Consider the following 16917-nt stretch of genomic DNA (forward strand, 5'->3'; position numbering starts at 1 on the left):
CATGGTTTCCGTGCGGCCGCAGTTTGGGCATTGATTATTCGGCACGACATGCCACATGGCGAGGCGTTCTCGCGTGGGTAACACGCCCCATCGCCGGCGCCACTCGAAATCGCGATCTCGGAAGGCGCACAGCTCACCGCCCACCGACGCCACTTGTTACGGCAGTGCGGAGCTGGTCGTCGCGGTTTAGACGCGAGGAGGCAACCATCTCGCTGACTTGCATTGCGGGCATCTCAAAAATATTGAGGTCAGGCAGGTCACGTTTGGTAGAACCTGTGAGGCCTTTCGGCCTGTGGGGTCAGGTGCCGGTCTGCAGTAAAGGCCCGGCGAGCTGTGCTCAGCCAGTATTGTAATAGGGAGCGCCCCAGGTACAGCGGAGCAGCTCTGATTTTTCAACTGCAGTGTCAGAGGCTAACCAAGCCCGCCTGTTGTTGTTGTGGCTGTAGGAAGAAAGAAAAAAATGCACGGGCCTGCTACTGGCTCTGTAGCTGAGCCACCTCCGCTGCCTCGTGCAGACACAAGAGAAAATAGAGAAGAAAGAAAAGGAAGAGGGAGAGAAAGACGCGCGCCGCAACAACAGCCGTCGTCCACCATCGAAACGGTGGCGGGTGCAATGACGGCCTACAACAGAAAATTATGTGGCAGGCTAGCCCCCGCCGGAAGCGGCGGTGAAATAAATAAATAAATTGGTTCATAGGAAGGGAAAGGCGCAGTAACTGTCACACTTGCTCTGTGGACACCCGAACCGCGCCGCAAGGGAAGGGAGGAAGGTGGGAGTGAAAGTGGAAAGAGAGTGGAGGGCTACGGAGTAATTTCGACCACCTGGGGATCTTTAAAGCGGCGGTGACACACCTGCCCTATCCCCATGGAAGAGGGAGAGAAAGACGCGCGCCGCAACAACAGCCGTCGTCCACCATCGAAACGGTGGCGGGTGCAATGACGGCCTACAACAGACAAAATTATGTGGCAGGCTAGCCCTTGCCGCAAGCGGCGGTGACACACCTGCCCTAGCCCCATCAGGAGAGTACCAGTCCCAGCCCCGTAGGACCAAGCCCGCCTCGCTGGGGGACGAGGGGGTGAAAAGTGAGGTGTCTGAATTGTAACAGGTATATAGCGTGCCCCTTGTAGGAATTTCACTCTACGGAAATTATGGTAGCAGCTGCGCCGTTGACTACATTTTGCAGAAAGCTGGACATTTTTTTCTTTTTTTTTGCCCACAATTAAAATACGCGCTACACATTTTATGATCACTTTCACACGTTTTATTTCAGCTTTTCTTCTCAAAGGTCGACATCCGGTCACGTGACACACATGCAGACACGTCACACTTCAGGTCTCATGACCCTTGCCACACGTAACCTACCAAATATCACGTGGCCGGAAGTGTGACGTCAGATCCGGACGTCGGTATACTCTACCTTGCTATTTTGACGTCTAATTGATATTTTTGCCTATATTAAATTACGTATTTACTCAATTTTAGCTATACAATTTCGCAGACCAGATTTTTTCATCCTCTATATCTAGTGCAATCATTCGTGTTTTGGAAACTCATTCGTTTACGAGAGTTGTAGCGGCATCCGGCCGCTATCAGCTTGAGCGTTCCAATGAAGCGGAGACGCATCGACAAGGAGCAAGGCCCGTGTGCAAGCCCAGAGCGCAAGACACCCGTCTGTTGTTGCTGTAGCTGTAGGAAGAAGGAAAAGAAAATGCACGGGCCTGCTGCTACATCTGTAGCTGAGCCACCTCCGCTGCCTCGAGCGGACAGAAGAGAGAAAGTAGAGAAGAAAGAACAAGAAGAGGATAAGAAAGACGCGCGCCGCTGCAGCCTTCGTCGACGATCTTTTTATGGCAGCGAAATGTACGCAGGCACGATGACGTCACAGTTGTCACGTGACTCGAATACAGACGCATGTCAGCGCACCCTCATTTTTGGACATCAGAAATTCCGTTATCACACATTTGAGGCTCTAACTACTTCTCAGGCAAATTTACAAACTTTACAACCAGGTAACAGACAGCTTTGCTCTGTTAAAAAAAGACTATACGCATGGCTCAGACCGAGTGCGCGCACACACACAAAACGTCACTCATGATATCCCCAGCGAACGGGAGGGCATCCCGACCTGGTAACCGAGACTGGAGCTGAAGGCACATGGTGTTCGGCGTTTGCCTCGGCCGGACAGCTCTTTACACTGGCAGGCGCGTCCCTGACTGACTCACCTGACTCCTCCTGACCATGTTCATTGGGGAACTCGCAACTTCCTTCTGCTTTCCGAAAAATTGGCACGCTATTTAACATTCGTCGATTCGGCACAGCAGAACACCTTGTTCTGTGCGTACTACGAAGGACCGCGGGGTAGCCGCAGCACTAACTACAATGGCTTTGGTTTTCAAGTCTTGAACCCAGACAGGATTACCGACCCCCAACCGAACGAGATCCCTAGCACGATGGCGTTTGGTGTAGTAACAGGCTTGCGATTTTCGATTCGAATGATTCTTAGCTGTAACATCAGTCATTCTCTGTGCTGGGCCCCGCAGCTGGGTGCCATCGGAACGCGCGTCCTAAGGCATCGACCCATAAGGATTCCTGCAGGACTGTAGCCCAGTACTCTTGGCGTCGCCCTGTTTGCGAGAAGTGCGAGGTAGGGGTCTTTCGATTTAAGTACAAGTCGCTTGATTGTTTACACCATCATTTCCACTTCCCCATTAGCTTGCAGGTGCCTTGGGCTTACAGTCACGTGACTGAAACCATATTCAACAGAAAAACTTTCAAACTCAGAGCATGAAAATTGCGGCTTATTATCATTCACTACCGTCTCCGGAATGCCATGACGACCAAAAATGCTCTTCATCCTTTCTATAACGGTTTCAGCTGTAGTTGATGGGAGAAGCGTAATTTCCGGGTAGCGAGACAGATCATCGACCAGCACCAAATAGTGGCGATTGTTGATAACACACAAGTCAACACCAACTCTCTGCCATGAAAAATTCCGAGTAGCAGTGGGAATCAACGGCTTTAAATTCTGAGCAGCACATCGCGTGCAAGTTTCACAGTCTTTCAGCTGCTGCGCAAGTTGTTCACTAAGGCCTGGTCACCAAACCAACTCTCTCGCCAATGCTCGGCTTCTAGAAATGCTTTGATGCCCGTCGTGCAACTTTTCTAGCACTTCTTTTCTGAAGACTGATGCACTACGAGTATGGTTCGTTTTAAAAGCAACCCGTCGCCTTTAACTATAAAGGCGCGCTTTTGCCAATAACGGGCGAGATGGGAAGGAAGCCTCGGTTTTTCTGGCCAGCCTTAGCGACACAACAATCGGAGGGCTTTGCAAACTGCATCGGCTTCTTGAGCCTTTCTCACTCTATAAAAAAAATTAGCTACGGTTTCAAATCCCACGATGCACGATTTTGCATAAGAAGAAACTTCAGACACAGTAAATTCTCCGGCTATTCGTTTGTGTCCAGTGATTGGCGCTCGTGAAAGAGCGTTCGCAGTGCCGAAGAGTTTTCGCGGAACTTAGACTACCTCAAAACGATAGTGCATGAGCCGCAATCTGAACCGCTGAATTCGTGGCGGGACCATATATCAACGGGCATTTTTCCTAGTAAGGAAACAAGCTGCTTATGGTCCGTTGCGAAGAGCACGTCCAGACCACTGAGGTATTCATCGAATCTTTCGGCAGCCCAAGTCAGGGCTAACGCCTCCTTTTCTATTTGCGCATATAGTGCTCCTCAGTTTTCGTGAGGAAACGCGGGGTGAGCGCTACCGGGCGTCGCTCACTGTTAGGTTGCGTTTGGGAAAAGGCTGCGCTCAGGACGAAAGACGAAGCGTCCCCTCTGCTTTTCAGCGTTGCAATGATGCGCTTAATTGATTTGTTGGGTGCGGTCGAAGGGTTTCAGCACGCGCTGTACGCCGACGACATCACCCTCTGAGCCACGCAAGGGCGTCTGGGGACATGGCGACCAGACTGCAAACGGCTGCTATCATAGTGGACCGCTACGACCGCGGCTGTGGTCTCCAATGCTCACCACAGAAATCTCAATTTGTGCATCTGCACCCCTCTCGCTCATGCTCCGACTCAAATCAATCTCTCCTTGCAAAGCGGTCCCATTCAAAAATCTAGGGAAATCAGAGTTTTTACAGTTTTTATACACAACCAGCGATGATGCGACACAATACTCGCCAAGCTCCGGCAGGTTGCGGACCAGGTGGGCTGCATGGTTCGCCGGGTTTCTAACGAGCGCGGTGGGTTACGATGCAAGGACGCCTTGCGGCTGGCGAACGCATCCGTGACCAGTCGAATATTGTATTGGACTCCCTACCGCTACCTGCGGAAACAGGAGGAGGATACTCTCGAAGGTATCCTCCGTAAAATCATGAAATGAGCCCTGGACCTCCCGGTCTCCACCTCCACCAGGCGTCTCATGGCGATGGGTGTGATGAATACTTTCAAGGAGCTTCGGGAGGCCCACCTCACCGATCTATACACGCGTCTGACAAAGACAGAGTTGAGTCGCCGTCTTCTTGCCCGACTTCACATCCAACACACCTAACTCACAGAGGAGAGATGTTGCATTCCCGAAAAATGGAGACGCACCCTCCTATGTCGGCCTCTCCCCGCGATCATGTCCAAAGAGGACCATAATGGTTGGCGCCTGGCGTGGGCGGAAGCCTTGGATTGCCATTATGGAAGCAAACCAGGAGTTTTCTACGTGTACGTCTCCGGGCCTAACCCTAGGGGTTGGTACACAGCCACGGTCATCCACAAGGGCAAAACAGTATACGGCCTTACGTTCAAGGCCCAGTCACCAACCCACGCAGAAGAGGTCGCCATCGCCCTCGCAGCTTCTGACTCCTCCTCCAAATACATAATAACCGACTCGCGAGGGGCTTGCCGGAACGTCCAGCAAGGGTGGACTGCTCCCCTATAGCTTACCGCATCTACCAAAATTGAAGTCGAGATTCGGATCCCGCTTACCGATCTCTTGTATGGGTTCCAGGTCACCAAGGTCTTCAAGGGAATGAGGCAGCCTAAGCCGTCGCCCGCGCGGTCTCTCTCCGGGCATTTTCCATGGGACCCGACGCGGACCAGGATTGTGGTTTCAGCCCAGCTTGCAAATTTAATGAAATATATGGGAATATTATAGATCCACACACCAAACTCTTCCCACCCCATGCAAAGGGCTGGGAAGGCTAACGAGCGGGCGCTCTTGCGCCTGCTCACCAATGCCATGTGCCCAGCTAGGCTTTACAAGCAACAGGAAAACCCCAAACAAAATTTCAGGGTACCGTGCATTCAACAGCGGAAGGGGGACACATCTAGAGTAGCCACCCTAGTCAAGAATAACATTGCGGCAAATGAATGAGTGCTGGAAGATATATATAGCGGCTGCACAGCAACAATAGTTCTGCATAAAGAAAGTAACAAAATTCCCGTAAAGGGAGGTGTTAGGCAAGGAGACACAATCTCCCCAGTACTATTCACAGCTTGTTTAGAGGAAGTATTCAGAGACTTGGAATGGGAGCAGTTAGGGATAAGGGTAGATGGAGAATACCTCAGTAATCTGCGATTTGCTGATGATATTGCCTTGCTAAGCAACTCGGGGGATGAACTGCAAATAATGATTGATGACCTAGACAGGAAAAGTAGAAAGGTAGGCTTGAAAATCAATATGCGGAAGAATAAGGTAATGTTCAACAGCCTCGGGAAGGAACAGCAGTTTACATTAGGTATCGAAATACTGGAAGTAGTAGGCGAATATGTCTACTTAGGACAGGTAGTAACCGCAGACCCGGACCACGAAAAGGAAATAAGAAGAATACGATTGGGATGGAGCGCATTTGGCAAGCACTCGCAGATTATGACTAGCAGCTTACCGGTATCGCTCAAGAGGAAAGTATACAACAGTTGCATCTTGCCTGTACTCACCTATGGGGCTGAAACGTGGAGGCTAACCAAGAGAGTTCTACTTAAGTTGAGGACAACCCAGAGGGCTATGGAACGAAAAATGGTAGGGGTAACATTAAGAGATAGAAAGCGTGCAGAGTGGGTCAGAGAAATAACTCAAGTTACCGACATTCTAGTAGAAATTAAGAAGAAGAAATGGACATGGGCAGGACATGTAGTGCGAAGAGAGGATAACCGATAGTCGCTGAGGGTAACAAACTGGATTCCAAGGGAAGGAAAGCGTAACAGGGGGCGGCAGAAAGTTAGGTGGGCGGATGAGATTAAGAAGTTCGCAGGGGTCAAGTGGATGCAGCTAGCACAGAACTGGGTTAAGTGGAAAAATATGGGAGAGGCCTTCGCCCTGCAGTGGGTATAATCAGGCTGATGATGATGATGATGAAATGAACTCGATGTAAGTACGGATGAAGTGGAAGCCGTACTCGTAGAAATTCTCACCGGCAAAAAGAATAGGGGAAGCATATTCGTCCTGAACGCTTATAGCCCCCCTCGTGACAAAAAGCACAGTTTGAGGCCACATTGAAGAAAGCGCTGAGGACAGCAAAATCATGCCCTCTGCTTGTAGTGGGGGACTTTAACGCAAATCATCACGAATGGGGCTGTACCAAAATCGATAGGAAAGGTAGAATGCTGTGGGAAGCGATTCAGAAAATAGGACTCTCGGTATTCACGGACCCGAACGAGCCGACCAGAACGGGCAACAGCATCTGCTGTGACACATCACCGGACCTAACACTAGGACACAGGACGGGCAAAACATCGTGGAAGAACACGGTCGAAAACCTTGGCAGCGATCACTTTATAATCGAAATCAAAATTGATAGGAACTAGGGGTACTCATACATAGTTCAAAACAGGCCACCGCAACTGACTGGGACAAATTCAGGGATATCACAACAATGTCAGACTTAGGCGAAATCGGAAACATAATAGAGTGGATGTCAACCGTTGTCTCACACGTCAAACAGGCCACCGAGACAATAGAGCGAGATGACCTCCTATTCCGATTAGACAACAAACTTAGGAATATGTGGAACCGAGAAACCATTCTCGAGAATCAGCTAAAGTGCCAAAAATAGAACAGGAACCTCAGGAAGAAAATCCGAGCACAATACAGAAATAGAGAGCTACGCATTCAAACTAGAAGAGAACAGGTGGGATCAAAAATGCGACGAGTTAGAGAAGCATATGAGCCCTCCTAACACGTGGCGGATGCTGCGCCACCTAATAGACACCACCAACACCAAAACCTACGCCAGCATTGAGCAAATCAAGGCCAGATGCAAATTTGACGGAACCGATGAACAGCTTATCGACCGACTTATAGGCCCCGCATTCCTGGCTGTGGATAAAGAATATCAGGGGCGGAGAATTCGCTACTGGACGAACCCATTCTAGTAGCAGAGGTCAGAGCCGCGCTCTTTGACCTCTAAAGAAACACAGCGACTGGGCCAGACAAGATAACCTACATCATGCTAAGGAGCTTAGACGACAACTCTTTAGTTCACCTTAGAGCACATTTTAACAAAGTTTGGGAATCCAGGGACGTCCCTAAACACTGGAAACATGCCAACATAATTTTAATCCATAAGAAGGGCAATATCCCGGGTATAGAAAATCTCAGACCAATTTCACTGCACTCGTGTTTAGGCAAATTAATGAAAAAGGTAATTCACACGCGACTAACTCGATTCGCGGAAGAAAACAGCATCTGGCCCCACGAGATGGTAGGTTTCAGACCGCACCATAGCGCTCAAAATACTATGCTAAGGCTCAAACACGATATAATAGACAAACAAAGATCCAAAAATACAAGAGAAATATTGGGCATAGACTTAACCAAAGCATTTGATAATGTCAGCCACTCGGCCATCCTTGACGGCCTGTCTGATATTAGCGTAGGGAAGAGGACCTTTGATTGCGTCAAATCATTCCTCAAAGACAGAACAGCAACTCTACCATTGTAGAGCCTCAGCTCGGAAGAGATTAAATTAGGAAACAGGGACACCCCACAAGGGGCCATCGTATCCCCCTTCCTATTTAATCTAGTTATGAAAGTCCTCCCGCGAAAATTAGGAAGCATCGAAGGGCTAAACACGAGCGTCTACGCAGACGACGTCAACGTTTGGCTCAATGAGGGCAGCGATACGTCTATCGATGAAAGGCTGCAGCGGGCAGCCGACATCATAGACCTCCATGCCAAAAGTAAGGGGCTGAGCTGCTACCCGACGTAGTCGGAACTACTAATCATCAGGCATCGGAGGAGGACAGCCAACGCATCTCCTCCCAGAATCTCGATAGAATTGAACGAGAAAGAAATTGCGCAAGTAGATGAGATCCGAATTCTGGACATGCTCATAAGCAAAACCGGAAGCAATCCCACGACTATAGCTAAGCTAGACGAGCATGCAAACCAAATGGTAGGCATCATTAGAAGAATCTCGGCCAGAGGTAGAGGGCTAAAGGAGAAGAACAAGTTGAGGCTGATCCAGGCCTTATCTTGAGTCGGATCTGCTACGCAACCCCATTCCTTAACATAAAAAAGCAGGCAAAAACAAGTTAGACACCACAATAAGGAAATGCACAAAACGAGCACTGGGACTCCCAGTATCGACCTCAACCGAGGCACTAGCGGGAATGGGGGTGCATAACACTATGGGAGGAGTTAGCGGAAGCTACGAGAATGGCGCAACTCGAACGCCTAAGTCTAACTGAGACAGGACAGCTGATTCTAAGCTGGGTAGGACTACAAGGGAACCGAGGCAGTAAGTACCAGACGTTCCACATTGAGCCTAAAATTAGGAAAGCCCTCACGATCTCACCGATACCCAAGGACATGCACCAACAACACTACCAGGAAAGACTCCAGCACAGAGCCAAACACTTGGTAACAAAATTAAGCAGAATGCCACTCGAGGCGATTGTCTACACAGACGTCGCTTTTGACGATGACGGGAACTCCGTCTCAGTGGTAGTCGACGGGTCCAGAATAGAGCAAGACAAGATGTATACAAGCGGAGTAGACGCCACGGCAGCGGAGAAAGCGGTGATCGCCCTAGCTTGCGTTAGTATGCACGCGAAAGTGATCATCAGTGACAGCAAATCGGCAATAAGGAATTTCTGCAAAGGCAAAATATCACACTACGCGTTGAACATATTATCGAAAAGCAACATAGACAGAGGGATCACCATAACCTGGGCCCCGCTCACTCCAACATACCAGGAAACGAAGCAGCCAACGCCCTGGCCCGAACGCTAATTATCTGGGGGGGGGGGGGGACGCCGGCCTCAACCTAACTTTAAGGTCGAGACGCTCGCGACCTACAACGAAGTCATCGAGCACTACAAGTTAGGACGGCAGAAATATCCACCCCCAGATAGGTCCATCACGTCCACAGAGGCAGTCACCTGGCGCCGCCTGCAAGCCAAGAACCACACGTCTCCCAGATGGAGATTCCTCACGCAAACTATAAAACCGGAGGACAAATTCTGCAAATTCTGTAACGGTATAGAAACTCTAAAACATATCCTCTGGGAGTGCAGCCATTCCCCGGTCTACAATTTGTTCAAGGACGCAGAAGCATGGGATACCGCGCTTCATAGCGAAAACCCGACGACACAGGCCAACATTGTCCGTCTGGCAACCGAAGCGGCGAATCGCTTCGTCTACTAACCTCTGCCCATTAGGGTGACATCGGGCTCCCTGGACGCCTGCGAGCGGTACCGGAACTCCGGTGTTACCTCTTCTAGACAACAAATGTTTTCACCACCACCTCTTAAACATTTTGATCCACAATTTGACGGGCTGTGCTCGCACTGTGGGGAGGTGTCTGATACTTACCACATGGTGTGGGCTTGCCAGAAAAACCCATCTTTGCCCCCTATCCCCAACCCCACCCGAGAGAACTGGGAGGAGACCCTGTCCGACTGCTGCCCCCTAGAGGCCCAAAAGGCCTTAACGCAGCGCGCCCGGGCAGCGGCAAACGCCAATGGAGTGGCTGTCTAGGCATCTCATCTAGTGTCTATACCTCTCTGTACATATAATGAATGTTTCACCACCACCACCACCACCATGCAAAGCCTGCATTTCGCGGAACAGATAAGAGATTTCACACTTTCGAACGCAGCGTTCTGCGCTGGACCCCATATTCAGGCCCCATCTTCACGCAACAGCTCGCGCAAATGAGCGGTAGTGGGAGCCAGATGCGGCAAGAAGTGCCCAAATGGTTTGCCATGCCCAGAACGCTACGTAATTCCGCTGTATTGCTCGGTGGCTTCATTTCTTTCACAGCATTTACCTTAGCTGGATCCTCGCTTTGAACATGACCCAGAAAAGTAAACCTTTAACACCGAGGACGCACTTGGATTTGTTTAATGTTACATTGGATTCTGCCAACCTGGTCAAGACGTTAGCAAGTCCAGAATCTTGTTTTTGCTGGTTGTTTACAAAGCCTAAAATATTGTCCATTACGTTGACGACTCTAGGCATGTCTGCCAGGATTTCGGACATTCTTTTCTGGAAATACTGGGACTGGTAGGTCACCGCTGCTTGCGGCGGGGGCTAGACTGCCACCGGATTAATGTCTGTTGTCGGCCCTAATTGCACCCGCTACCGTTTCAGTAGTGGTCGACTGCTGTTGCTGTTCGCGTCTTTCTCTCCCTCCTCTTTTTCTTTCTCTATTTTCTCTTCTGTCCGCACGAGGCAGCGGAGGTGGCTCAGCTACAGAGCCATAGCAGGCCCGTGCATTTCCTTTTCCTTCTTCCTTCAGTCGTAACAACAACGACGCCCTATGGATGCAATTGCGGTGTACTTTGGTACTTTGTATTCATTTCGCGATTTTTTATGTTGATATCTAATAACGTTTTTACACAAGCGCTAGAAATGTTGTACAGAGGTTTTTGCGATGGCATCCCGGTCGTGCAGAAGGTTTCCGCAGCAAGCTTTGTGCGCCGGTAACTGGAGTTATCCACTGGGTTCACAGGGTCGCGGTGTTGAGCGGTCAAATTTGGCTCCTGGCCCGGATGGAATACCAATATCAGTTTATCAGCCCCTGCAGGTTGCCTTCTATGAAATAATCAATTTCTTTTTGTTATCAGGCTAGCGCCCACCTTCAAGACTGGCGCGTAGTATCGCTTGTGAAGGTTAAAAGAAAAATGTTTTGACCGCGTATGACACTAGGCCTAGTTGGTCGGTGACCTTACTAGACGTCGATTACAAGGTTATTGCGTTTTGTTTTGCTAAACTTCTTAGCATCGTTCTTGTTGACATAGCAGGCCATACACAGACGTGATGCATAGCTAAAACAGAAGCTTGGGCATGTTGGTAATTCATTGTGTAGAACAGCGCGAAAAACACGGCAGGGACGTCTTGTTGTCTTCGTTCGTCCCTGTCGTGTTTTTCGCGCTGTTCTACACAATGCATAGCTAGGGGGGTCATCTTCATCTCACTTGTGCTAACTTACGATGTTTTAAGCGATAGCTTATACATCAGGTTGGCACGGAAAGCTGTTAGCATCATAGTAGTTATGGTTGTAGCCGGCGCTGTGTGTCGGAAATAATCGGGAGCTGCGTAAAAATTTGTATAAAGATCATTTCTTGTTCTGGTGATGGCCAGTTGATTGGTGTGTGATAGGCGGTAATGAGTTAATTAATTAGTGTAATAGTTGAATATTTGACGAATTAAATAAATACAAAAACGGAAAATTTAGACAAGCAGCCGGGTCTTCAAATGGCTCAAGTTTCTCGAAATAAAAAGTCAATTCTTGATGGTGCTAATTTAGAACATTTAGAGCGCATGATTGATAAATTAATTAAAGTAATAAGAAATAAGAAATGTGTTGAAAGTGCCGAACTGCTCAGAATGGAAAGCCAGTGTTTGCTGATGCTCAATAGCATTGCACAAAAATAAAAATAAATATGTAGAGAAGTTTAAATGAAACAGAAATACAAAATTAAAAATGAAAAACATCGCCCGCGTGTGTGCAAAGCTATCGCGTCATACCCTTAACGGCGCAGCTTAAGTCTTCGAATTGTTAACTTACGCGAGAATATCAGAAATTGATGACTGCTTTGTTTCATTGGACTAAGCGAAGATTTCGCTTGGTCCAATGAAACAAAAGCGAAAGATTTTGACCGGGCCAAGCTCTTCGCTGTGCTCACGCGACGGGGATTCCCGGAGCGGTCTGTGCGTTTCCTGAGCTTGTATAGCGGCGTAGTAACCGGAACAGTTAAAAATGGCAAACTAATGGACACGTTTTTGTTACTCGAGGCATCAGGCAAGAATGTCAACTTCAACCCGCCTTTTTATTTTTTTGGGGGGAACCTCTCTTCTACCGCACGGGGATGTGTTTCTCCATCTGGCACCTACCTACTTCCGCATGCCAAAAGCTAAAGGCGTCAGAATACGCTGACGGTGCAACACTACTTGCGACGTCGACAGCTACCCACCTTTCTTTGTCTGTTTGGTTGGTTGGTTGGTTGGTTGGTTTGTGGGGTTTAACGTCCCAAAGCAACTCAGGCTATGAGGGACGCCGTAGTGGAGGACTCCGGAAATTTCGACCACCTGGGGTTCTTTAACGTGCACTGACATCGCACAGCACACGGGCGCCTTGCTTTTCGCCTCCATCGAAAAGCTGCCGCCGAGGCCGGGATTCGATCCCGCGTCCTTGGGAACAGTAGTCGAGCGCCGTAACCACTGCGCCACGCGGGGGTGGCGCAGTGGTCCGTTTGACACATAGAGCAATCAGGAACCATTGTGAACCCTGCCGAGACAAGGGCAACGAAATTCGGGCCGTTCGTCCGAGACCTGCGGGTGGGGTAAGGTGAGAGAGTTGAGGTTGCAGCCCAGATACGGTTAGAGCTTACATTGACCACCAGACGCCGTATATCTGTCGCAGAGCAGTTTCTACTAAACCATTGATAGCACAGAGTTAACGTGATAAATTTAAAGGCCCTGTTATCCGGAAACTGTGGCGTTGGTATTGTGAGCGAAATATCACGTTGCTGGATCTGGATAGGCTTCTTATCCAGTTGCTGGTGCAAACGTTCGATGACGCCATTTGATATTGGCTGGTGAGATGTCTTGATATGATTCACGCAGGAAGCCGAGAGAGGTTAGCGAGCAACGGGGTTTCAAAATAACGTCCAGGATAAGTCGTAATGACGGAAGCGCAACCACAGCAGCTAATCCAGGGAATGAATAGTGCTTGTGCTATTACCTCTACCGTGACTTCCTAAAACGGATCGCTTCAGGCCAGCAAGTGAATTTATCACTGCAATTTAGCAGGTAGCGACTTCTCCAGCAGGGGTAGAAGTGGGCCGAAAACATCGACGCACGTATGCAGATGGCTGAAGTGGGCGTTCGTGGACGAGCATGCGCCTAGAGGACTCATAGTATGGCGTTGCACCTTAGACTGCTGAGAGCTGTGGCAGGCGCGCGATCAGCGTCGAATGCCTACGTTGAACCTGGGCCACACGAGCCAAATGTGACGAGACGCTTGGTGGAAGGAAGTGTTCTGCACTATGGCTGCGGTGCTTGCTTAGCAACGTTAGGCGGTCTAAATAACACGAGCCCTCCATTAAAATGTGTGTAATAGCCTACACTGCAAATATGCTTATAATTCGTTAAAGTATGGTAATGCAAGGGGTGGTGTCGCGTAGTCAGTAGGCGCACGCGATATGAAGACGCTTATGTAAAGTATGAAGACGAGTTGATTTAAGCAACTTTTCCAACATGGTCACCGCACGTCACAAGCTTGACCTTGAAGGTTGCTCCAATCGAGACGGAGTTTCCCAACGCCTCGTTGTAAAGCCTTGCATTGGGCAAAACCTTAGCGTCTTCTTATGTAGCCTTGAAGTATAGGTACATATTTAGAAAGTTGTCGAAATTAACAAATCTTGCTGACGCGATACCTTCACCATGAGCCTAGAAAGACTTTAGCCTTAATAATTGATTCACAGGTAGGGATCGAAAGGCGCAGTATCTGTCACAGTTGTTTCTGTGGGTTTTTTGGGGTACCATCAGTCCACACGTCGACGTCCGGAATTTCACGTAATGTGCTAGTAAAGCTTTGCTTTAAAAATCACATTTTTGCTCCTGCAGGCGGAACATACTCAGTTTCATGGCACTGTACGTGGCTGATGAGTTGAGTGCATTCTTTCCCTCACTCCCGGTCGAGCCACGCGGCACGGCCTCCGTATCACGAAAGGAAGCGTTGGTCGAACTTTTGTTTTACACAATACATCCTGTAATAGGTTTACAACACCACGAAATGATTTGCAATTATTGAGCTCTCGGCCGTAGTTTTTGTGAGACGTTCTCGTTCCATATTGTTGCAGTTCTCCTGGTGGATCCCTCAATTCAAGGAAACCGTGGCATCGTACGCTAGGCGTCTGGTGTGGCTCGGACACGCCAAGGCTTCTGAATTGGAAGGCATTGTAAGTGAGCCGAACATAAGTCACTTCCGCTTGTAAATCTTAGTGCTTATAAGAGTCACGTCAGGCGGACTGCACTTTAGATGAAGCATAAGAAGCCACAAAGTGAGTCAGCAATATTTTCCTTAGATTTTATGTATTGTCTGTGCTCATACGTTTCGCAATATAAGTACATTCTTGTTCACGACATTTTGCAGTGCAGCATAAAAATGAGGAGAATACAACGCAACCAATCTGTTTATTTACTGTAAGAAACAATTTTTGTCTCATATTGGATGTTTTCTTTTACGACGTCCAATAGAAACAGTGAAATCGGCGCAGTGACATCAGTCACGAGCCTTTTATTTGTGTCTATCCTTGTTCAAGAAAACAGAATATCAATGTTTTGTCTCCTGTATTAATAACATATTTTTGTATTCTTTCATCTTTAGATCAATGGACTGAAGGTTGAGTTGATGTTCTCTGATGGTGCGCTTGGAATCGGCGAGGACCTCAGCAGAGTAGAGTGCGGGGTGAGTGCCAAAAACGCGAAGTGCGAATATAAACAGCGCTGCCCCCCGTGAAAGACACGCAGTGAATCGCCATAATGGTGCAGTTTGGCTGCATATTACAGCCACTGCAGAAGCGTGAGCAAATCATTTGATTCAAGTTTTGCAGCTATAGTTTCTTTCAAGATGTAGCTTCGCCAAGCTTGACAAGAGACAGATTACATCGAAATCTTGTTACTTTATGCACCACTTTGACCTCTAGTATCAGCATTGTGCTCGGCGCCGAACGCACTACCTGTCCAAATACGTTTATGTGGTGCAGGAACTTTTCGGCACCGAAACGCAATGTCAATCAATCAATCAATCAATCAATCAATCAATCAATCAATCAATCAATCAATCAATCAATCAATCAATCAATCAATCAATCAATCAATCAATCAATCAATCAATCAAAAACTATAGCTCTTATGGTCTTTCAACATACAATCAATCAACCAATCTTACGGTCTTTTACCCAAAAAATCAATGAATCAATGAATCAAATAATGTTTTGCGTGAGCAACTACACTGCTATTTCTTTGGATGAATTGAGCCTTTTGAACACAAACCTGTTAAAGTTACTTTTAGGTATAAATAAATTTGTCATTCACCTGTGCCTCCCTCTTTAACACACTTAAGGAAGAAGTATATTTCAGTATCCCCGAGGGGCAGGTGATGGTAGCCGTCACTTTGAAAACTTTTGGGACCAAATTTTTTCTGTTGTTTTTTAAGAATATTTACTCGTTCATAAACACGTAAGATTTTTCAGCTTTGGTGAGAAAGGAAATACAACCCACCTTTACACTAAGCTTGAATCGTGTTGCCACAGTGACGCTAGGAAACCAGCCATAGCACAGTTTTCACTGCCTACTTATATTTATTTGGGCTTGTGTGATTTCAGTTTGCAAGCGTATTTAGCGGCCATTTTAATTAAAGGCCCCATTCACCGAATATCCTGCGCCGGCATCGGTGTTTGTGGTATGAGAGAAAAATCACAAGCACGGTGCTGGCATCTGACATAGCCGCGCACTGATTAGTCGTACAGGTTTAATGTCGTTACGTTCAGCGATAGCTGCCAACTCGGGCCTCTCCTTCCAATGGGAGGGTGATATCAGAATCAGCCTGCAAGCACATTTGAATCCGAGGTACAATTTTGCCATGCAGGAAGGTCCACATAACTTGGTTAAAGCGGGGCTTTATATGTTGAGTGGTAGCCTACACTATCGTGACATACCCTTATAGGCTGATTTAAGTGTGTCTTCCATAACTGTCTTTCCTTTATATGCCGCAGTACGACAAATCACTCCACAAACTCCACCCTTTACGGCAATACGTAGAGGCATATAGAGTGAGACTGGACCGATACTTCGCCAACAATAATTCCTCTGGGTCGTTTCGAAGGTGAGTACGATGAAATAATTGAGCCCTTTGTGGTGCTTACAATACGTTGCTACTGACTATGTAAATTCAAATTTTAAGCTTCCCATGCTTCTTTAAAGCGGACGAAGTGGTCCATTTTTATCACCATCAGCAGACCATTTGAACAAGATAACGGCATTTAATTTGTACCCGCTCTAATGTAATAATGAGCCTGTAGTTAGCGTGTAATGTGCCACCGGCGATAACCTTACTCAATGAGCATATTAACCCTAAACGCCCAGGTGGTGTTGTGCCAATGGGTTGGGCCCATAGCTCCCATTACCCATTTCGTGACCGAGAGCTGCGTGGTCCCATGGCGGTAGTGATGAATCCGAGTCAGTGTCCATGGGATGAACAAAAAACTTCTTTATACATTATATACAGGGTAATACTTACGGCACAACATTGGTACGGCAGCCGAAGGCTACTAGCCATGCATACGTGACTGTTTTCGCAAAGCACCGTCGGGGTGATTACGTCGCGTACACTTCTTGCGAGCGGCACAGCACTCGACGCACGCTCTTAACGGTCTCGGTCTCCAAGTGGCTTATATAGCCCTGAAAACCGTT

The 16917-nt window shown here is 48.1% G+C and overlaps 1 protein-coding gene across 1 annotated transcript in view; it reads left to right on the forward strand.

The window, feature by feature from the left end:
• The window catches only part of LOC146172635 (uncharacterized), a 92905-nt gene that overhangs the window by 54809 nt on the left and 21179 nt on the right, over positions 1 to 16917 (forward strand). The window contains exons 12-14 of the mRNA XM_084584316.1: positions 14304 to 14402; positions 14831 to 14911; positions 16221 to 16330. Coding sequence (XP_084440442.1) covers positions 14304 to 14402; positions 14831 to 14911; positions 16221 to 16330 — 290 coding nt within the window. The remainder of the gene's footprint in view (positions 1 to 14303; positions 14403 to 14830; positions 14912 to 16220; positions 16331 to 16917) is intronic.

Source organism: Amblyomma maculatum, chromosome 11 (assembly GCF_055883805.1).
Source record: "Amblyomma maculatum isolate TAMU_Amacu chromosome 11, ASM5588380v1, whole genome shotgun sequence".
NCBI classification, from domain to species: domain Eukaryota; kingdom Metazoa; phylum Arthropoda; class Arachnida; order Ixodida; family Ixodidae; genus Amblyomma; species Amblyomma maculatum.